The 24332-nt window shown below is 39.8% G+C and overlaps 2 protein-coding genes and 1 long non-coding RNA gene across 7 annotated transcripts in view; 2 read left to right on the top strand and 1 right to left on the bottom strand.

The window, feature by feature from the left end:
* LOC119478512 (low-density lipoprotein receptor-related protein 2-like) overlaps positions 1-3220 on the top strand; it is a 30789-nt gene extending 27569 nt beyond the window's left edge. For all 5 annotated transcript variants that reach the window (XM_037753318.1, XM_037753316.1, XM_037753315.1 and 2 more), the window contains 4 exons: positions 1283-1519; positions 1660-1981; positions 2215-2311; positions 3025-3220. In XM_037753318.1, the coding sequence (XP_037609246.1) occupies positions 1283-1519; positions 1660-1981; positions 2215-2311; positions 3025-3090 (722 nt within the window). In that variant the 3' untranslated portion in view covers positions 3091-3220. The remainder of the gene's footprint in view (positions 1-1282; positions 1520-1659; positions 1982-2214; positions 2312-3024) is intronic.
* A 4210-nt stretch (positions 3221-7430) lies between these two features.
* LOC119477794 lies at positions 7431-13057 on the top strand. The gene is made up of 4 exons (XR_005204317.1): positions 7431-7687; positions 9754-10142; positions 12034-12103; positions 12970-13057. It is a non-coding gene; the product is annotated as an uncharacterized LOC119477794 (long non-coding RNA).
* A 6856-nt stretch (positions 13058-19913) lies between these two features.
* On the bottom strand, positions 19914-21081 carry cldn23a (claudin 23a). Its single transcript, XM_037751864.1, has one exon. It carries the CDS (start codon positions 21001-21003, stop codon positions 20164-20166), a length of 840 nt encoding a protein of 279 aa, XP_037607792.1. The 5' UTR covers positions 21004-21081; the 3' UTR covers positions 19914-20163.
* Between the last annotated feature and the right edge of the window lie 3251 nt (positions 21082-24332).

Raw genomic sequence — 24332 nt, 5'->3', positions numbered from 1 at the left:
ACAGGCATGCAGCACACTGACAGCTTAATTTGGAAAACAGAAACCCGCCAAACCAGTTTTCCAGTCGGAAGTCAGGAATTACGTCATCCGCACATTTATATTTCACCTCAACTTTGCTTTCCGTTTCTGAATGCAGGGAGCAGAGAGAAAGAGAGAAAGTGTGTTATCGGACACTTGGAGCCGAATGAAAAGACTCGCTTAGGCTCAGTTTGAGTTGAATAGTTGAATAGAAGGCAGAGCCATGTGATACCTGCAGAGAGATGGGGCTTGGCAAGCTGTGGGAGAGCCCGGTCTGTTACTCTGTGCTGCAGTGGGAAAGAGCGATGATGAATTGAGCTCAACACACACACACACACACACACAACACTCCCTCTTAATTATTCTCTTGACCTGTCACGCAGGCTTGCAGTCAAAGCATATGTATGCAAAATGATGGTTTCAAAGCGAAGTTTGTTCTCTTGTTGATGATAACATGTATAACTAACATGAATACACTTCACAACAAGTAAAGCAGCATCTGAATCCGAGATACTTTCATTCTATAAATATTAAAACTCTAAAACTGCACAAGTGAAAAATGTGAATATGAAGTCTTTGCACAAATGCAAAGCAATGTAAGTATTAATTGGCTCAAATCCAGAAGCAATTCTCCATTCACATGTCAACACACACCTGTTTCACATGTTCTCAGTCTGGCACTCTAAGTGCCAAAGCAGATTATATATTAATTACACACAGCCAGGAGGCCCTAATTTGTGAATAAAGAAAACAGACTGTTAATGACATGGGAGGATCATTCTGATGAATGATCTGATGTGTGCTATATTTATTCCCACGTCATGATACTGCATGATACAAGCAACTGTACAGTATGTACGCAACACACAGGAGAGCCTATTAACCAACAATAGGACATTAAAGATTAACAGAAATGTGACTCAACATGGCAATCAAGAGCCGAGCTGGAGCCTGCCGTCTCTGAGCAGCTGTCAATCACTCGCCAACTCCGATCAAACAGTCAAACTAGGCAGTGCTGATCAAATATGAATCAATATGCTGTTACTGTAATGCCCATTTCTCACCTCAAATGTTTTCAGAAACATCTTGTAGTGTGCTGTTTAGCTGTAAAATTAGAAAGTTTGTGACCCGGCAGCCCTGTTGAGATCAGTTGAGGAAATACCAAGAACGTATGCTTCGTATTTCGTATGCTTAATTTTAAGTGTGAAAAGCTTTGATTTCCTCACTTGTCTTACGTAATTCCTCTTTTACCCATTTCCCCCAGGAACTAATAGCTGCTCCAACAACAACGGCGGATGTGTCCATCTGTGCCTGCCCCATCCCGGAGGTCACGCGTGTAAATGCGGCCGGGGTTTCCACGCCGTCAACGCCTCTTCCTGCACACCGCTCCCCGACTGCCCCACCGGGGAGGAATCCTGCTTTGACGGCAGCAAATGTATCAGCAGCAGCAAGTTCTGTGACGGACATGTGGACTGTCCAGACCAGTCAGATGAACAGGACTGTGAGTATAAATCTTGAATTATCCAACTCGGGATACTGAGGCCAGGGTAGATGAGATAATATCATAATAATAGAAATACCTGAAATTACGTGAACACTAATAATATGTATGATAATCCCTAGTATTGACTTACTCTTCAGGTCCAAACACAAACTCGGCATCTTTCGGGACCAAATCCAGTGATGGCCGCCCTCCCCATTCTTCCTCCTCGCCTCACCCCGACGCCCAAAAGAACTCTGTTCTTTCAGTTAAAAAAGACCCGACATCCTGTGATCTCCAAAGCTGCAGCGGTCACGGCAACTGCATCACTGAAGGCAAAGTCACCCGCTGCCAGTGTGCGTCCGGTTACGAGGGAGAGTCCTGTCAAGAGGCAGAAACTGGACGCAGCCACGTGGCTGTGGTACTGGGTGTGATCTGCCTCGTCGCTGCATTGACGGCTGCTGGTTTTATTTTCGTTAAGAGGTACGTACCATGAGGAAAAGTGTTTTCTTTTGCATCTTGGCCAGAGGGATTCACTTTAAAATGAGTGGTGGGCAGCTCATTTCACCGATTGACAAAACTAAACATTAGAATTTGATTCTTAAGAGACTGTCTTGGACCTCTATACCACTTCAAACCTATTCTGTGCTATGTATCTCAATTACCTACTGTATGTAGAAAACTAACATTTTGCTTTTTAAATCTCGTTTCAACAGGAGAGGCTGGGCGTCCTTCAGAAGCAGATCCACGGAGAAGGAAACTCTGATGGCAAACATGGGCCTGCCATCTGAACACGACGATTCAGACTGTGAGGTAAAACCTCTTTTTATTTAAGAATATGAGCCATTAATGTGTCTTATTTGTAAACTAAACTAGTTTAGGTGATTTGACAATGCCTAATCAGTTTACTCCTGAAATATTGTTCACCAATATATCCAGTTATAAGTGATGAAAAATCACAATATTTACATTTTAATATTTAAGACAGACCTGCAACTCTTGATTTGAGTGTGAAAGTTCATTCTTGATCCTGGAAGTAGTTTGACAAAATAATATTCACGTAAATTCTTGATTTGTTTCTAATCAGACTCAAGTAACTTTTAGGCCAATTAAATATACAGAATACTGTTTTAATTTAGAAATATCCAATTTCCTTTTCATTTTAAAAATTGAATGAAAGTTTCTTCAGTTGTGTCTGGAAAAACTTGCAAAAATTATGTTTGTTATATTTGATGTGTCATTATAGGTTATTTTCTTGCTCTTCACAAACAATAAATGATTATAAGGATAATGTGATTTATACCAATGACAGCAATTTAGTTTCTCTTAATACAACCTTGCATGAATGAAACACTCCAGAGTAAGTTTGTTTTTGTCTTATGATTTCTATCCTTTTATATATACCAAGTAAATGATGGGCCTTTGTCTTCTAATTCTTATTTAAATTGGGTAAATTTCTAAAGTATGAGATGCCTTCAGAAGTTTATAAATCAGTGAGAAAATGTCTGATATTTTCTTCTCTCCAGGAGCAGGAGTCCCCAGTAGATGTGAAGAACCCTCCGCTACCATTGAAGTCACTACAGCTCAAATAGAAGTTGTGTATTCTGAAATATGGCATCACGAGTAATGCCTGAGAATGCATTTCTGTGGTGGTGAATGTAAACATGCTGATGTAGACGGTCTTTTTATGCAATAAAAGTGAGAAAGAAATTGAACCAAAAATCAGACTCTGCTTGCTTTAATCTATCAACGACAACAACATGCTATCAGCTTTTCATTTTGTCCATGTTCCATGACTCTGGGTTTCACAAACAGCTGTAACGGACTATCTTCCAATATATTGGTAATTGTCTCTGCAAAGTTTGTCGCCTGCAGTTCATTTTTTGTCTTTATTATTTTATAAAATATAAAGCGAAACTATAAAGTGCTAAAACTATTCAGTCTACGTCAGGCCACATAATTGCACCCAATAGAGAAAGTGCCACTGGTGGAGGGTTTGTTATACATGACCTCAACAGTTTCAATTATGAACTAGAGACAACTTTGTGTCAAACTTGTTTAAATTTCTTTCAGTATATCAGTATATAAAAACATACTTTCAGAATGTGACTTGAGAGCTTACAGAAAATTTGAGTTGCACTTATAATTTTGACATTCGATTTACAGATCGCAAGCCGTCGCATGTGAAAAGCGGGAGAGCAAGAGGGTGTGTTTTAACATGTTTCTTTATTGATAGACAGTTCAACTTGTTTTAGGAAGTACGTACGTTTCCAAGTGGGCAAGCATGTTCATCTTAAATGTAGGTACATTTTAAATACATCCTCGCACCTACCTGTGAACTTGCCCTTTTGTTGTTCCAGTGTCTACACGGACACTTGAATAAAATGCATAGCTTGCACAACAAGATATTTTTTACAGTGTAGAGTCTTGGAGCATTGACTGACATTCATTTTGTACTTTAATGTTTTTTAAAAATTTGTCACCATGTTTAATCTCTTCATGCCTTTTCTGTCTTTACCCGTCTGTCATTGTTCAGAGCTTCTGATGTTACTTCGTGTGTCTTCAACCCCTATATTTGTGTGCACTATTTTGTATATCTTACTAATGCTACCGCGTTGATGCTGCTTCAGTGTTGTTGTCATAACGGTGCTTGTCTGCTATTGTGCTCATTGTCTGCTTGCTCATCTAGTGTGTGACTGTGTGCCATCACAGATCATCACACTAAGAGCTCTCCTTTCATTTCATATGTGCTGCCAAAAAGTTGTCACAGCTTTCCGTGTTAGTCTGTAGCCCTTTTGTAATCTGATAACCGGTTTCGATCAGATACGTCCTCGTAATAATTTGGTTCCCTTTTTGTACCGCAGTCTTTGTTGCAGAGAAACATATTTGGCATGAAAGATCCCTTTGTTTTCGTACTTCCACCTGTATGTCGGCCGAATGTGATCCAGAGATGGTTAGGACACGTGCATGCATGTTTTTACCTGCTTTTGAACTTTGAAAAACAAATGTGAGTGAACTCCCCTGTTGACTCAGACACTCGAGTGAATATCTACAATAGTTTGAAATGCAATATAAATTGAAGGTTACTTCTTGCTTGCTGATGCCAAGATAGTCTCTTTGTTGTCATGCTTTGGCAGACTACCTCTCCCTTGTTTTCTTGATTCTCATAGTATCTTATTTTTGCCGTTATCTTCTTGGTAGATCAAAAATGCAACTTCTCCTGGTTCATGTGATTTAAAAGTCACAAGAAGGTTATTTTGATAAAAATAAAAGTGACCATAGTGACTGACGTTTACCTTACTGTACGTAAGGTACAGTAGTGTGCAGGATTTGGCGGCATCTAGTAGTGTGGTTGCAGATTGCAACCAACTGAGTATACCCCTCCGCTCACTCCTTCCTTTCCAAGACTACGGTAACGTGAGCCACCAAGTGCAAAACCGTGGTAACGCTGTTCACCTCGCTCAGAAGCCAGCCTTACCGTAATAACACAACTTTAGAAGCAACGGAAGTCAGACTGCGGCTGGCGGTGCCACGGTTTTGCAGTCTGCAGCTCACGTTATTGCAGTTTCACAAGTGTGTCAGAGAACTACGCTGGCCTTTAGGTAATGTAAAAACACGAAAGGCTCTCTCTAGAGCCAATGTTTGGTTTGTTCATTCTGGGCTACTGTAGAAACATGGCAGATGCCATGCGGCAGACCTTCTCCCTATGTAGATAGTTAGTTTCAGGTGATTATACACTAATGAAAACATAGTAGTTATGAATATTATATTCCATTTCTGCTAATAAATCCCTCAAAATGTTACACACTGTTCCTTTAATGGTCACCTTTTGAGTCTATTTTACAGATATCCATTGGTAATACTTCACTTTAAGTACCACTATTTAGCATTTATAAGCAGTATACAAACCATTTATTACATGGTTTATTTCACACTATAATGTAGTTGTACCCAACTATAAGGATTTTTGTGTTTTTACTGCAAAAGGTTTGTCAGCAATTATGAAGACAAATTTCATATTACAACTGAGTTTTATTATATTTGATGACATTTTGACATCTGTTTATACACCAGCCTCCACTTATGGATGTCCACAGGAGTTTCAGTTGTTGACAAATACATTAATACACCCCTATATCTGCTCACTAACTACATCATAGTGCATTATGCGTCATATATTACATGTTTATATACTGATTATACATGCGAAACATGCTAAGTGTTACCGAAATAGTGATCACCCACCATTCTCTGGGTCCTCCCAAGGCGTTCCCAGACTAGATTGGATATGCAATCCCTCGAGCGCGTCCTGATCTGCCCTGTGGTCTCCTCCCTGCTTTTCCAGCGAAGCATCTCGAGAGGCATCATGATCAGCTGACTGAGCTTGACAGCAAAACAATAGGCCGCTGAGTATAGAGTGCACACAGCCATGTTGCAATAACCACAAAACAATGACTGTGAGCCCTGCTGATTAATATGTGTTTGGTAAGAGCCAGTCAATGCAGTTACAGCAACACAGTGCAATATATGTAAACACAACGATCTCCGACCAAACTGTTGGGTGTCGAGTTGCTTTCTGGGTAATGTAGGTACCAGGTTTTGACAAGAAAGAAGAATATGTGAGATAAAAAGGGTCGTTTCTAGAAGGTAACATGCAGCTTTCGAAAATTTCGCAAGATGGTTAAGGTTAGGCATTGACTTCGTATAGTCCGGGTTGGGCATTGACCTCCAATGCTCAAGGTTGGGATAGGTCGTCAGGCAGCGAGAGTTTTTGCAAGTTTATGCAATTTGGTTACCTTCTAGACACGAAAAAAGATGATATCTCGTATATGTGGTTCTCTCTGGTTCTGCTACATCAATTTTGATCCTCTGTTCAACTTTCCCTCATAAGTCTATTTTATAGGAATGCAATGCTAAATCAGTAAATTGCACTTTTAGGCAATCTTAGTTTAATTAGGACTAAACACAAAGTACAGCTAATGGGAATGTCATAAGTTTTGCAGGTATTTGATCATAAACCAAAGTAGTGGACAAACTGTAACTTGGACCTGATGACAGCGTTCAAGATCAACAAATTTATTAGGATTCATCATCTGAGAACCATGAATTCTGTACCAAATTTCATGGCAGTCCAGTTTAGTTGTCAAGACATCTCACTAAAAGCCAAAAATGTCAACCTGCTGGTGGCGCTATTAGAGGAAAAGTTAGGGGCAACATCCCCAATTTGGTAATGGAGGATTTGTCCTCTGTGGACCAGGAATGTGTGTACAATAGTCATGGCAGTCCATCCAGTAGTTGTTGGACCGAATGACAGATGGACATTGCCATCTCTTGCTATATCGTAAAACTTAAACTTTCAAATCTCACCAAAAAGGTATTTTCATTTACCTTAGGAGGCCCAAGAAATCCCCTAAAAAGCATTTTCTGACAATTGCACGAGACATGAAGTGCTGCCTTTTACACAGACATGCCAGTCTTGTCAGGTCTCGCCAGCTCGTCTTGTTCTAGCTCGCCTCCTCCTCCTTCCATCCCCCGCTATATTCTGGCAAACACACCTACTGTTATTCAGTATAATAGCTTCTAGGAAAAAGGGTGTGTGTGTGTTTTGTTTACTATGTCATTCAGCATCCAATTCTCAGGAAAAGTGACTTGTCTAAGATGGTGAAATCCGTGCCATATTTCATAAAATCTTTATTTTTCTTCGTCAACTTTTATTTGTCTCTGTTATTTGGTGTCAAACATGTTTCTTTTATGAGCAATTTTAAGCTAATTTGTTCCCAGGGATGCCAGAGCATTGTGAGTCAGCCTGAGTCAACGATTAATTGAAGCACAAGATTAGTTAGCACTCCCTCTATGAAATTTAAAGTTGCTACACGGATATTTGGTGGGAACAAGAGTCTGTAGCCTGCATGACTCAACCCATTAAAGATAAGGCAGAGGGAGGAGGAGGAGGTAATTTTACGTGTGTGTGTTTGTGATTAGGGGGGAAAAAAGAGGCAGGTATTCACAGGTCTCGGCTTTCTTCCTCTTCCCACCTTCCTTTTGTTACAGATTCCCTCACTGAAAGAGGAACTTCGAATTCTTTGTCAAAGACCCAGGACCTTCAGCACACACGGACACACCTGGACAACAAAAATTTAACCTCCGCAGCTTCAATTTTATGACGCCAAGTCTGCATTCTTTGCCTCTGTGAGTATGTTTTTCATTTTGTCGTATTTTGACATGTTGCTTTGCCATTTCACTAAACGGTATGCATGCCCCCCGAAGCCAGTGTCCAATACAATCAAGCTGTGATGGTGGGAAACCTGAATGACGAGATGCTTGAGAAAGTAAAAATAACTTCACCAGTTATTTATCAGTTCATCTGTCACGCCGTATAGCTCAGGATAATAGTCAGTCTTGTCTCTTAAATCTCGGAAGTGACTTTTCCCAAACTGGTTATATAGGAAGCTGTGATGCAACGCTTTGTTTAGCAGTCAACTTGTGTGGCTCAGAATGGATTTACTTTTGGTTCATTCTTGTGTTTATCCTACTCTCTTTATGCATCCAGTATGTTAGTAGATGTGGACAACACTGTTGAAATGGATACTTCAGTGTTTAAGATTCAGCTGAATCATACAGTGCCCTTTAACGTACATTTATTTTGTCACTAAGACAAGGTTGATGTTTCTTTAATAGGAGCTATGAGTTGATAACAGGCAGCCCTGGCTTTTCCGTTGGGGTTCTGTCTCTGTAATGTTGTTGATGATTACACAACTGTTGCCAGGAGGAGTACTTCCTTATGTTTCTCATGTGGATTGAATAACTACAAAAGAAAATTAAAGTTTTGTCATAAGGCAAGATGTACAATCCTGGTTTCCTGCACTGCCGGCTGTTAGGCGTTTTCGGTCATTTGTCTGTGATGATTTAACAGTAAAATACATCCGAGTGTGTGACGCCACACAACAAGCAGCTCGCAGTGTGTGAGCGGCGGAAACTGTTAAGAAGCTCTCCTATTTTGTTGTTGTTTTACATTTATACAATTGGAAATGTATAAACAAAACTTTGCGGTATTAAATATGTATATGTTTTGGGAGATTATTAAGATAAAGTCTGGATTTTACGTATGATGTGAAAGGGATCCGTTTCAATTTATAATCACTTGATATCTTCATGCTCACTGATAAGATCATCTCATGCACTGGGGATCCATCATCCCACCTCGTCACATACCGCTGCTTTGTCACGCCCCTTGACGTCACTTTATTGTCGCATGAAAACTACTATAGTTACCCTTGGCGTCACTTTAGGATTAGGCAACAAAACCACTATAGTTACCCTTGGCGTCACTTTAGGATTAGGCAACAAAACCACTAAAGTTAGGTTTAGGAAATAAAAACATGGTCGGGCTTAAAACTACTACGTTTGTACCGTGAAAATGACACTGAACGTTGTGAACACGGGACACGAACCATCAGCTGATTGTAACGTGACGCACTGGACACAAACAGCGGTCTCCTGGATGAAAGCCCTGTGTTTGTTGGACCAATCCACCTCTCCTCTCGCCTGCCCAGTGTGTGTCTTTTCGCTGTTTAAACTACGTCACCACACTAACTCGCGCACTTTCTCTGAGCGTTTACTTTTGCACGCCGATGGGTTTACGTTCTAGTTAATGAACTCCCGGTTGCATTTCATACCCGTGGCGGTACCGAACGCCGACGGCCGTGACAAAGGCTCGGTATTTAACGCCCTGGGAATGAGAACGGACTGTCCCTGTCATATATGTTTACCACGTTCTTTATTACGTATACAAAGCGTGCTATTCTCATATTTCTGTCAGACACCTGAAGGCAACATGGTCTTATAATGTTAGTTATAGCACAACACAACCACTACAGCCAACAAACTGTATGAAAGGTGGAACGTACCAAATTAAAGTTGGCAAGGGGAGAAAGATAGTCATGAAATGTGATGGATTCCACGCAGGAAGAATGGTTGGTGGTAAAAAAAAGTCTTTTCCCTAGCCAAAAATGGTCCTTGACAAAGAGAAGTAATAAACTGAATGTTGCAGTGCAGAAATAATCACATGAATTATGACAAATTCTGCTTTGTTAAGTCAGTGAATCAGATTACTGGTTAAGTAATAGCTAGAGTTGAATGGATTTAAGGAGGACAGCTAAAAAAACATACTTGCAGACATGTTTGACTGAGCCTAACCTCAGGACATCCATTTAAACGATCTTCTCTCTTTGTTGTGTCTCCCCATTGTGTTTTAGGGTGTGGCTTTCTTCCATTCATCTCTCATCTATCCTTCCACTTATCACTCCCTCCCTTAACAGCCCAGTGTTTCCTCCCTTCCTTCCACTCCCTCCTCTACGATGTCCACCCTTTTACCTCCTCCCCAACCGAGAGGCATCGACTACAGCCTGCCGACCTGCGGAGAGAAGGATTGCAATGGCCATGGTGACTGTGTGTTCTTTCCGGGTGGCGGCAACGAGATGGTGTGCGACTGCCATCTGGGCTACCGGGGCAACTCCTGCGACGACACGGTCAACGGGGCCTTAAGTTTACCGCTGACCCTGAGTGTGCTGGCCGTCATTATCGGGGTGGTGATCTTGGCTTTCATCTTCGCCAAGATTAGGCAGAAGCAAAAGGAGAGGAACAGGTACTGAAATATCTCGGTCGTGCCTTTCTGTTGAAAGGTTTTCCATTTGTTGTTCTTGAGGGAATAGTTAAACTTTTCGGGAAAAACACTTATTTGCTTTCTTTTTCAAGAGTGAGACGAGAAGAATGGCGTCAATCTCGTCCGTACTTTAAAAATGTTGCTGGATCAGGGAAAAGTTAGCCTAGCTTAGCATAAAGACTGGAAGCAGAGGGAAACAGCTAGCCTGGCAACAACCATCAGTATATTTGAGAGCATTGGACAGGCTAATTTCCCCAAATTCAGTCTTTGCACTAAGCCAAGCTAACTCTGTCCTGAATTCAGCACCACACATAAGAGAGATTGATATTTTATTTATTTACCCAGAATCCCCATTAGTTACTACCACGGTAGAAGCTACTCTTCCTGGGGTCTGTACAAAAACACTACATCACACTGTAAAAACAAATATGTAATTATTAAAAGCAAAAGCAAAAAAAGGAACAAAAGAAAAACAAACTTAAACCATAAAAAAACAAAAGGAAAAACACAATGCATCAACAACAATAAAACTACTAATGACAGTATTAATAACAAAATGACCACATGTCAAAATGGGATGAAAAACAAAAAAATTAAAAGAACAAGCAAACTACACGAAAGCACTAAAATCAACAACAATTAAACTACTAATGACAATAATAACAACAAAACATCAACTACCCACACCTTATAAACATGTGATACAGCTCAAAAACGGTTAAAAAACAGCATATACAGTTGCAGAAATATAAATAAACCAAGAATTGTGATATGATAATGATCATATAGTCAGATATTATGTATCAATGTGTCATATTTGGAGAGGAGCTGGTGTTCTCTGCCATCAGGTATTTCTTAAAGCTCATTTTAAAAACAGTTTTACTTGTTAAATGTGTAATGTGTGATGGCAATCCATTCCATTTATTGGGGCCATTACTATTCTTTATATTTACCAATTACCTTCCTCTTGTTCTCAATCAAGCAAGAACAGTTATGTATGCAGATGATCAATCCATCCATTTATTATCTGTTACAACTTATCCTATTCAGGGTCGTGGGGGTGCTGGAGCCGATCCCAGCTGATATTGGGCGAAGGCAGGGTACAACCTGGACAGGTCGCCAGACTATCACAGGGCTGACACATAGAGACAGACAACCATTCATGCTCACGTTCACAACAATTAACCTAGTATGCATGTCTTTGGACTGTGGGAGGAAGCTGGAGAACCCGGAGAAAACCCACGCTAACACGGGGAGAACCTCCACAGGTTTGAACCTGCAACCCTCTTTCTGTGAGGCGACAGTGCTACTAACTACTGCACCATCGTGCAGCCCCTATGCAGATGATACAACGCTATATTATAATATTATAATAATATATTGATCATCTCATCTCACTCTTGAAAAGAAGAGAAAAAGGTGCATTGTCCCGAAATGTTGAATAATTCCTTGTAACACTCTTTCAAACAGGAACCTGGTTTGTGTGGTTTGTTTGATAATAAGCATGAACAGTGATAGTCACCTCGGCTGAATAAGAAAAGCACAATATAAACTTCATCAACATAGAATCCAAAGAATCTATCTCGCTCAGTTTTGATTGACAGGTTTGGTCCCCGCTGTATGAATACACTGAAAAGCAGGATTTTGTTTTCATTGAATGATGAGGGTTTCATCAAATAACTGAAAGTGATAGAGCAGCCGCAAAAGCAGCTCTTCAAAACTGCCTGAAGTGAATGTTTGGAATGTCTATTGGAAAGTGTCTGTTTTTACTGCATGCTGAGAGTCACTATGTGCTGAACAATGGTTGCTACGTCAACATAAGATGATGTAATGTTCACAAATTAATAATTGTGTTTTTGTCTGCTGTCAACAGGAAAAATCGGACAGCAAAACATGGCTACAAAGTTGTTGTATAATGTGGATAAATCTCCATCGTACCTGAGGTAGGCAATATTAATTTCCAAAATGCTTTCCATTTGTGTGCTATTACCTAGGAATTAATATTGAGTATCTGTCTGAAGTACAGAATGTAAAGTGTGTAAAGGATTATAATTTAATTTCAATATTTTTATTATTTAATAGTTTGAAGGAAAAAGATACACCAAAGCTACTATTGTACTTAAAGATGCCCTGTAGTATTTTCTTTTAAACAACAAAACCAACAAAAGTTCTTACTACTCACTAAAACTAGGGCTGTACCGAAAATCTTTTATTTTTATTTTTTTTTACATTCAAAGTTTCTATTGAGGTTTTTGAATGAGCTCCAAATGTCTGACGTGATGTCATCCTAAAAAAATAAATATAAATGTATACATTTCTATCAATGTAATTTATGATGCTGTTAGATTGCTGCTAGACCACCCCATAAATACAGCCTTCCAACTAGTCAGTGCAGCCCTAACCAAAATACATTGTGTGTAACCTTGAGGTCTAACAAACAATGTTGGATTTTCTCTTCCTCATAAAATAGTTGCGAATCAATTTTGTTAGATATTTCAATTCTAACATTGTTTACATTCATGTTCGCTTGCTAGCATCCTTCCTCTTCACTGCCTTTATTTGCATGTTGCTACGTCTGCTGGTGTGTTACCACCACCAACTGTCTGTGTAATGGCAGGAAGTGAATTGCTCCCCCGCATGTACTATTCAAAAAAAAGAAAAGAAAATGGGGGCCCACGCTTCAAAACAATGCTCTATAGCGCTACTAGTGGTCAAAAACTCCACAGGGTACCTTTAACTCACAAATGTGTGTGTCACCATAATTGAAACATAAAAAAAAAATAATGACTCTCCTTTTCATACTGTACAGGTCAACCATGACAGTGACCCTATTGAGCTTCCATCAGCATTCTTCTGCAGCACGCTTACAGAGCTTAGAGTTTGTTGAATTTTGTGAAGAAAAAAAAAGGAAATCAGATCTACCATTCTTGATGGCTTGTGGTTACTCCTCTACGACTGATGCTGCGGCATCCCAGAAACTCGAGTACTGAACTGATGAGCTGAGCTTTAACAGGATTAACGGTGACACAACTTCACCGCAGTAATTATGTTTTTCATACACCATTTGACGATGGAAAAATATAACTTTAAAGCATATCCCAAACACGATTCATTGAGGGCAAATGGAACGCCTGTATCACAGAGCTTTCAACCTGATTTACAGTATGTTTACAGGCATGTTTGTAACACTGATATTTTATTAAGCTGGATTTGGGGCATTGAATCTTTACCTTGCATACACAGCAGAGACTTTAAGCTGTTGTTGACAAAAGACATCTGTGCTGTTTTCCACCTCTACCACAGCATACATTTAGGGATAAATTGATATGTGAAAAACAGCTGTTTTGGAATGAGGTTTTGTCACTACCATTATTTTCACTTACTGAATTTGTCACTCTGCAAGAAATGAACAGACTTTTATGGACTAAATGATGATGTTGTTCGCAGTTTGAATGCACAGTGAGAAATGTCAGGATCTGTCGCCGCACATGTACTTCCTTGATCACATCTCTTGCACGCCAGAGTGATACTTACTGCTAAGTGTTTACACAACGCTGAAGGAGTGGTGTTGAAAAATGGTTTCCACAGCAATCCATTTCACATGGGGTAAGCCAGGGATTTTAACCAGATTGGATTTGCCATCACCTTTTGATGAGGACTTTAATCTCTGTCTCTACTCTCAGGAACGTAGCCAGTGTTAAGTGCTTTTTTAATGCTGTATTGTCTTGTTTCTTTTGTACACTACTGACTGAATTACTATGTTTTATATGCCTTTTTTGTAACTCTATTGAAAACCGCAAGCATTAGCAAGACACAACTTTTTATGATCTTGAACACTGATATACTCATTGACACTGATATTTTGCTGATTGTCAAATCATGTGCAAACACACTTTAGCCTCACATTTATGAGGATGTGGAATACAAATTGTGTGCCCTGGTGCGACACTGAGCATGTGTAATTTTTTGTACATAAATGGATTGTAAGTGGCTGAACAGTTTGTTTGTCGTTCTTAAGAAATGATGGGTCAGGCTGACAAAAGAACAAAAAACACACACCTTTGATGAGTCTTTGGAAATATACGCCTCATTTTGTTGGAGAGAATGTCAAAAGTAATACATTTTTGTTGACTATAGGTCCTCAGTAAACAACAAAAACTGACTTCACTGTTGTTTTTCAACTCTACTACACACACCATTCCATCTTGAGTCTAATTTATCACTTAAAAGTTGCATGTGATCATCACTGGTCCTGAAAGGAAAAGGTGCCCCTTTAAAGGAACAGTGTGTAACATTTCAGGGGATCTATTAGCAGAAATGAAATATAATATTAAGAATTATGTTTTCATTAGTGTATAATCACCTGAAACTAATAATTGTTGTGGTTTTGTTAGCTTAGAATGAGTCCTTCATATCTACATAGGGAGCGGGTCCTCTACGGAGTCCGCCATGTTGCTCCGCCATGTTTCTACAGTACCCCCGAATGGACAAACCAAACACTGGCTCTAGAGAGGGCCTTTTGTGTTTTTATGCTACGTGACGTAGTGTTATTATGGTAAGGATGGCCTCTGAGCGAGGCCAGCGTTTTTTCTTGGAAGTCATAGAAAGGGAGGAGTGAGCCGAGGGGTACTCAGTTGGTTGCAATTTGCAACCACACCACTAGATGCCGCAAAATCCTACACACTGTACCTTTTAAGTATACTGACCAAGAGAAAACAAAGTAGCCTACTTTTGTTGGAGAATGTAGGTCAACAACCCGAAACTAAAATTTGTGCGCACGCCTTCCCAGGTCCTGTTTTTCTTCATTTTAAAATTTTCTTTGTCCTAAATGTTGGCACAGTACAAGCTTAATTAATTTAATTGTCTTTTGGCTCAATATACATTTGAAATAGCTTGTAGGGTTTATTTTTACTTCCTTTTGTAAATGACAGCTGCTGGTAGGTGTTGATTATTAGCAACTATTGTTTTTTTACTTCCCGGTAGATTAGATGTTCTCATGTTAGCGCTGTACAGACATAGCTTTGCAAATGTGGAACATGAACCAAGCTGCACTTGTAAATGGTGTCTATTCTTATGGACTATTTGAATGGCATATATACCATTTTAATTATAAAGCCACTCACTGTCAGAATCGATCAGTTAGTGCACACTGTTTAACACGAGAAACTGTATTTAATTCACGACTACAATACCTTTATTGCACATACACTTTTTGTTCTGTATTGTGTTGTATGTTCACCAGCTTTCAAATAAAATGCACGCAACCCCCAACACATCATTGTTTTATATATAACCACGACTTAAATGCCACAAATTTGTGTAAAAAAAGATTGTGTCCTGCTTTGGTTGATAGCTATGATTTTGCAGCTTATTGCTGAAAAAGTAAGGATGCAACTTTTCTTATTATCATGAATTATTTGCAGCTGTGCAGGATTTCACATGAAAGACGACGCAAGAACAACTTTATTGCAATATTTAACAGTTTGTTTTAGACAGCTATTTAATAGTCTGATAATATTAAGTTAAATTAACATTTGACAAGTTGATAATAAGTATCTTTATGTTATCCAAATAATAAAAAAAGAATAATACAAATTGATGGGTGTGTCCCTTTAAAATCATGACTAAGTTGTTAAAATGTTCTTCTGCTACAGGATGTCGATGTGCATCAACACTGAAACCAGACAGCTGTCAGCCTGTGTGTTGTGATTACACCAAAACATGCACCGCTGCCTCTGGGGCCTCTTTCTAGGATCCAGTGACAGGATAGTATCAGCTTCAGTGTTTACTAAACTCAACATGCAGCCATGTGGAACGAAATATAAATATAAATATGTATCTGTTACAACAAGGAACAGGAAGGATCTGCCATGAGGGTGAGACTATGTCAACGCCTTTTTACGGAACGAGGAATGCTTGATTATTAAAGGGAAACTCCACTGACTACCTCCGGTATATAATGGTAGGGTTCATAGCCATGGGGAGTAGCCTACTAGCTGTCCGAGTTGTATCATGTCCTCTGTGGCTGGGGAGGAGCTTTCAAAACTCTAATAACATAACCCTGGTGTTGTCATCAGGGGTATTTTGGCTCAGGATTCGAGACTGCAGCTTTTTAGCATAAAACCTGCTTTACAAACTGGAGCATGTTTGCATTTAATAAGAAGGAAGAGTGTGATGTAAAGGTGCTATTGGTTGCATTATGGGAAATGTAGGATCCAGGATTTTTGGAACTTAACCCATAGTAGAAACTAAGTCAGGATATTTCAGGCTCTGATTTGCACATTTCTTTAACCCTTCTGCTATAGGGACATTTTTTGTTGCTTTATGATTTTTATTTTTTCAATAACTTTGGCTATGTTAATGCAAATGGCATAAATTTTGGCCACTTTGGTATTAGTTTTTTATATTCAAATTTTGGAAGTTCATCCTCAGCTCTTATAATAAATCTATAATAAACTCAGACCCTCAAGGACAAAAATGTCCCCATTGAAACCCATTAAAACAACTATTTTTAATCTCACGGCAACTACAGCATAAAGTCATGCATTCTATTATATCAGGCTTTCAATCTTCAAAATTGCTTCAAAATTGTATTTTCTACTGTTTTCTACCAGATTGAGCCTTTTTCTCATATTTTTCCTGGAAAAAAATGCATCAGAATCAATGTTGTTGCTAATCATTGAAATATCCCAGACTGTGAAAAAAAATTCCCCTAGCATTTAGTATACAGAGACATTCTTTTTTTTCTATAGAAAACATTATGTAAACAAACATACATTTAAATGGTTAAAATAATGAATGAATATTTGGTAGCTATGATCAGGACTGAATTTGGTTAAAATATTTAACACAGTGAAAGTGGAAAATAATATTAATATATAATTTTATAGCATTTTCTTTGACGCAGACATTGTTGCTCTCTAAGGACATCAGAGCAACTTTTTTAAACTTTAATTTTTTTCTTTTTTAAGTCTCCCAACTTTATGGAATTTTATGGAAGTGCAATGCAGCCTTTTTTAAAGAGTAGCTTCTTGTGAGTGGACTGACAGGAATAGCTTCTCAGCCACCCATGAGACTATAAATAAAAACTGACGTCTTTTGTCACACCCTAAACGCACCAGCTCACCCCACCCGTATTGGACCGTCATTTTGTGAGTCACTGCATTCTATGTGGCAATAAAATGGACAGTAGACGTGTGAAACAACAGAACACATCTTAAAAACCTCTTTAAGAAATCAGCTCAAACGCAGAAGCCAGTAATTAAGTCTTTCTGTCTTTTGGGTGTGTCATTGTTACCATGAAAGTGAAGAATTAATTAAAGCCGCAGTCGGTAACTTTGAGCAAATATGCTAAAAATGTTATTTTTATAAAACAGTCACTATATCCTGACAGTAGTGCATGAGAGACAGGTAATCTGTGAAAAAAAAAAAAACATGTTCCTCTGTGTCCTCTAGTGCTCAAAATGCCATTTACAAGATTCCACCACGCCTGAGGGTAAACAACCAATCAGAACTGGGCAGTCTGTGGGCAGCTGTCAATCACTGCTCGTGAACTCTGATCAACCGGTCAAACTAGGCAGCGCTGATCAAATATGAATCAATATTCTGTTACTGTAAAGCCTATTTCTCGCCTCAAATGTTTTCAGGAACATCTTGTAGTGTACTGTTTAGCTGTAAAATGAGAATGTTTGCTTCAACCGGTGGGCGGTGCTTGGTTTTGGCTCGACTGTTTTCAACATGGTGGCTAAGCTACACTAAGTACACTAAAATATGTTTCTAAAAACATTAGGAAGTGCAGAGGAACAGGACTTTTTTCACAGATTATCTGTCTCATGCACTTTTGTCAGGATATAATGACCGTTTTATAAAAAATAACTCTTTATCATATTTGCTCAAAGTTCCCGACTGCAGCTTTAAGCCTGATATTAACAATACCTGGCTTACTGACATTATTTCTCCTGCATTTATGGTAAATGTGAATATATACACCGTGCGTACAAATTATTACCCTAAAGGCCACATTTCTGATATTATGGCCCAATCGGCAGGATTTTCCATCCCGGTTGACTACTCTGAGTGAATCAGTGGTTGTTAAATGTACTATTTCTCAAGTTGTTTCAACACAAGCATAGCAACCGTCTTGTTCTCTTTCTTGTTTTTACATCTGTTGCAGCTGATGCACTCATTATGGCAGTTCCAGTGCCTTGTTCTGGCGTCTGAGCCAGAAGTGCCTTTACTCTACATCTAACTGTGGCATTCGGGGTCCTGCAGGGAGAACTGCATCATGATTTCTTCTTGGAAGCCAATTTAACAACAAAAGACTTGCCCAGGGAGGCTATAGAGGGACACTTGTTCACTACAGTGTCGCCTTGTTTGAGATGTTAAGCCAGTTTAAACAGAAGAGGTAATGTTGTTAGACAAGATGCCGAAAGAACGCAACCTCTCAGACCGGTCGGGCAACATTGTCTCTGTAGGCTACGTATACAAGACTGAGCAGACAGGGAGGCAAAGAAAGAAACACAAAATGTAGCCTGTCTGTATGTGTGTTTGAATAGTGCCCATAATGACTTCTGGTCACCGATGATAGAATACATTATGTGAACATACTGGATTCTTGCTCTAGACGCACTAGAATAACATTTCTGCTGATAAATCTATGACAAAATATTTAACCTCCCTGCAAATATCTTTAAAAACACTGTGTTATGTTGTCGTAAAATCTGATTTTTTTTATATTAAGTTGAGGAATGGGACTCAGACATCTGTTATTAGGAAACAGTGCACATTTATTAAACAGCACTTGTATCACAGAACAAAATTGATCACCTCTGGATGCTTCTCTTATACAACGGGTGGCCTGTTGTCCTACAAGGTTGGCCATAATTGTAAAGTGCATATTAGAATACAGTATTTACATAAAAATGCAAAAAAAAAAATGCAAAAGCTTCCTTAAAGATGAGGACTATTTACAAATGGAGTTCAGCATCGTTTGCAGAATTACAATAATACAGAATTCCTCACTTTCACAACAGTATATTCATCCCGCCGTTACCTTTACTGCACTGCTTGAAGCATGTATGCACCTATGCATCATAATGATGTTAGAATTAGGCAAATCATAACCCAGCTATAAGCCCATAATGAGTCTCATCTGTAGCCACATTACACTGCAGCCCCGGCTCTGTAACTCACACATCATTTAGTACTATTATATGCCTTGGAGTAGACTATTACTGTCCCAATGAGTGGAATAATACTCAAAGAGGTGTTTAAAGTGATGCTGCTTCACTTAAAGGGACTGTTTGTAACTTTTTACAGGTATAAATCTACCGGGTCGGGATCCCATGCGCGCTCGCATATGCGGACTCGCGTGTGGCCGGAGTCTCTGCTCCGCTGCCTGCCTGCCTTCACTCACACACCGCGTGCGTTCTCGCGGTCTCGCTCCACCTCTACTAGACGTGCATGCGCGCTCACTCTACATTGCAGGAGAGTTAGTTTAGCTCTGAGAATATCTAGTGAATGTACAGTGGACGTTTGTGCAGAAATAAATGCTGCAGCTCCTCCAGACCAACAGAGGTTTTTCGTGTATTGTGAAGTGACGGGCTCCGCAGCGAGAAACGTTATCGTCTCTGACTGGGTGCCGGTGTCACAAGCATTTCTGAAAGTTACAAATAGTCCCTTTAATAGTGAGTTTATATTGATTTCACAATAAGTGTTTGATCTCTCCAGGCTATTCCTTCAATATTCTTTTAAAAAAAATTCAACTTTATGATATTAGTATATGTCCTATGTTATTGCTATAATACTCCAGAATATTATGGACTAAATTGGGCTAGATTTGTATTGTTATAAATTATTGAGTAATTACCATTGATTCTTCCTATAGAATATTTCTCAGTTCCTTTTTGCAAATAGTCATGTCCAGTCTTTAAGTCGTCTTCCTCTTCTGTCTCCATGGAGATCCTTATCTGTCTCCATGGAGATCCAGATGTGGAGCATCTTCTCATAGGTCAGCATCATAGGGTCTGCCGCCGTAGGAGGTGTTCACTGACCGGGGTGTAGGAGTAGGAGTCTTGGCCCTTGGGAAGGACACATCTTCATCCATTGAATCCTTAGAGTACGGCACGCTGCTGCTGGCGGCGCTCCTGGCTCGGTTCAGGCTCGGCACGTCGAGGCGTCTCGGCTGCGGCTGCTTCTGGTGGTTGTACCGGGCGGCGGCGACGTCCTCCAGCCGCCTCTCTCCTCGGTTCTTCCCTCCGCAGCAGCGGCAGATACCAATGAACATGACGAAGCCGGCCAGGATCTCAAATATCCCGCCGATGTAGCCCAGGATGATGCAGTAGCCGACGCGCACATCTGTGAGAGGAGTCACAGATGTGATTTCATCCAGGATGTGGGTGTACCAGGCGATGGGTATGATGGTCATGACGCCAGAGAGGAAGATCAGGATTCCTCCCAAACCTGCAATCAACCAGTTCGGCCTCTCAGTCCAGCATCGCACCCCCGGGATGGCCACAGCCAGCCCAATTAACGTCACGATGAGAGAGGCCACCATCAGACCCTGGGCTGGCTCGATGACCTGGTTGTTGAAGTACGCGGTGTCCTGCAGGCTGCAGTCATCTCTCGTGTCGACCGTGGTGGCTCTGCAGATCTGAAAGATGCCCTGCTGGATGAAATCGCTCGACGGGGTGGCGGGGAGGTTGTGGAGGGTCCTCCAGTTCGGGGCCACGGTGGCGGTGAGGTTCAGGATCCAGCCACAGGGGGACAAAACCATCCCGAAGATCAGGATGCCCGGGGTGCGCAGGGATAAGCGGATCCACTCCTGGGTCGATCGCCTCGGCATGATTGCTGCTGCTGCTGCTGGTGCTGATCCCAAACTCAGTGTGGTAGTTTAGACAGGAGCGACTGAGTTTCTGACAGCCTCAACAGCTGCTCTTATAAAAACAAGTCTGACTGAAACCTGAGTGGGCGGGGCTTTCTTTACCTGTCTGTTGTGTATAGCCTCAGAGTCTAAAAAACAGGACAGGTGTGTTTCATCTCCACCTGCAAACAGCAGAGAGAGAGAGAGAGAGAGAGAGAGAGATGGGGAAGGGAGTTTCGACGAAGCTTTTTATCATGCAAATGTGTGATAATAAGTGATAAAGAACAAGAAAAAAGATCAAGATTTGTGTTGCTTGCGCAAGTTTCAAAATAATAAAAAGTTCCCTTTAGGCATCCAAATTGTTTTTGTTCCATAAACTGAAGTAAAAAAATGGAAAATTACCTAACTGACTCCAATGAAATAAAAAGTCTGTCTGCTTACAGAGGATAGGCTGCCACATAAACAAACAAACAAACTCACTGGAGGTCACTATAGAAAAGAGGACAAGGGCCAAACTTCAAACAGTCTTTTGTTCCAGCAGCGGTCAGATTTTTTAATGAACATTCTTAGATATGGCCTAGATCCATGGTACCTCTCAGCTGTTGATTATGTTGATTATGTCTCAAAGGGGCTTCTTATGATGTTATTTATTTATTGGTGTATTGTGAATACTGTGTTTTTGTTTGTTGTTGTCTGACTTGGTGGCAATCGAATTTCCCCAGGGGGATCAATAAAGCTGTTTATCTATCTAAACAAATAATGCATGATTAATAGCAGCTTTCCCCACATTTTGTATGGATGAATCAGAATGCATTTGGATTTTTCAGCTCATTGTAAACTTAAAAAAAAAAAGTAGGGAAGTTCTGTCTAAGTTTTGTTCACCAAGAGTAAGAAATCACAGCATATGGGTTTATTTAACACAATGGTGAGGGGGTGAGATGCAATTACTATACAATAAAACAAGACTTTGTAAAATAAAATATGAATTTAAGACATACACTTCAGCAGTAAGTCTTGTGCATGATTTTCCGACCTTTTATAGTCTAAAGTATGGCTTCATTTTATTGTTTTTGACTGGAGCCTCAGCTCAGGAAGACATATGCTATTTTTTGCTAATTGAACCATCCCAATTTTCATTACAAAATTCCCATTTACCAGCGTGTGATCAGCTTTAGTCGAACATGTCAGACTCAGAGATTATGATTGCTTTGGTTTGAAAATGCCACAACGGCTTGCATGTGTGGTTAAGAATGTGGTTCTGCAGGAATCATCTGACAAAAGCTCAAATGCCTTTCCGCCTCTTTGTGTTTCTCTTCCTCTCTCCTTGTACATATTTCTATCTGCATATCTGTCTGTTGCAATTTATCTCTTTGTTGATCTCTTTCTGACTGCCGCTGTGTTTTCTGAGATTTCCTCTCAAGTCAGTCTGATGAAAGTGGACTAACAAAGTCCATAAATGATGCTCAAAACCCCAAACATGAACAACATCACTTTACACAGACCCTGAAAGCAGGGTGAGAGTGTGACTGCACAGCAGTCACCTTTGTCGACCCCACATGGGAGTCATTCAGGATCTGGACAACCTGAGAGCAGCCGGTGACATGCCCAGAGACAACAGTGTTGAAACTGACCACTTCACAACTTTTAGTGGTCATCAACATCCCATTAGATTTCTACCCGAGAGTGACAAGTTCTTTGATTAACCGCTCTGCCTGGAGTCACCAAAACAGGCACTCTAATAACTTTTATTTTGAAAAACTGACAACATAAAGAACCGCTTATTTCAGTGGGACAACATAAGACTTATTCTGTGCAAACACTGACAGCTGCAGTTTAGTTACCAGTGTACCAGCTTGAGTTTTTTTTGTGTTTTTTCCTTTAAATGTGTGAAATGTATCATTGTCATTGACTGCAGAAATTCAAACTATCAAGTCATGTGTTCTTGAGGGCGTTGGGGTTGTTTTGTTTTAATTCTGAGGATTGTTTTTTCAGGTCGGGCTTGAGCTTTGACACACACAGATCAGTTGAAGGAGGTATGATAGGTATGTCACCTAACCGATCAGACTGAACAAACTCATCCTCTGACTCACCCCACAGTCCTGTTTTATCTCCTAGCAGTCACCACATGTAACATCCTTACTTTACTTGTGGCAGACCACATAAAAACTGCAGAGGATATGTTGTGAAACACAGTATATTTCCATATGTGACTGGCCTTTTGGTGCTGATACTACCACCACTAGTAGTAGTACTGCTCTGGCCAAGATGTATTCTAAGTGCAGGAAATGATATAATTAATGTTACAAAGCCTCAAATTAATATAATTTGTCTGTGATCACTTATAGGCTCGATGTGACCAATCACTGACCTTTTTGGCTTTAAGCAGAGATGTCGGCTTTTTAAACACACCCTCCAGCCTGCAGTTAAAACAACACTTGAAAAGCCCTCTTAAAGCTCTCTCATTTCCAAGTTCTTCCAAGAAGCGTAGCTTTTTCTTTATCTTTTACTTTCTTTTTAAATAAAATATCTGAAAAATAGTACTCTTGGTCAATGAGTTTGCTTTTAAATGAATTGTTTTTGTTATATTTTATTGTTATCAAGTTTTATCTGTAGAAGATAGACCTTTTAAAAAATGACAAATCCCAGCTGAGTTACAACTATCTTTGTTCAGGGTTTTTAATTTCTGAATGTCACAATGACGCTGCATGTTTTGTTTTATGTGATCTCATTCATCTTGGCATTTATGTTGCAGATCACATCAAGATTCGTTGCCCAACCCATTCACAATGTGTTAATATTTGTTGGATATGATTCTTGGAAAAAAACAAGCTGGTTGTCACGCACACGTAACAGTGATGCCGTGTAATAGATTCCTTGTAGTTCTCATTCTTCAGATCCTGAGAACCATTATCAGCTATGTGTATGAGCATAAATTGTGTACATCATGCATGTGATCAATTTGAAGACAAGGGTATAGAATTTAAGACCAAATTAGTTTATTCCAAATCAAAAAGTAGGACGGAAAAGTCTGCTTTATTTTATTTCAAGTTCATGAACAAAATAAATGTCAAGTTTTTAAACTTTACTTCACAATGCTAATGATTTAGGATGAGAAACTTGCAAACATGAGGACCTTGATTATATGCAAGACTCATATCAGTCTATATCTGTTATTCAATTTATAATTTCTCATGTGAGTAAATATGTTAAATCCAGAAATTATTTTGGGAGCGTGATGAGAGAAATGCCATAGTTTGTGTTGTAAACCTGCAAGGCTGTAACATTTTCTTGCAGCATGTCTGCTGCTATCT

Source organism: Sebastes umbrosus, chromosome 19 (assembly GCF_015220745.1).
Source record: "Sebastes umbrosus isolate fSebUmb1 chromosome 19, fSebUmb1.pri, whole genome shotgun sequence".
Lineage (NCBI taxonomy): Eukaryota > Metazoa > Chordata > Actinopteri > Perciformes > Sebastidae > Sebastes > Sebastes umbrosus.
This window is presented reverse-complemented; position numbering and strand designations above follow the sequence as displayed.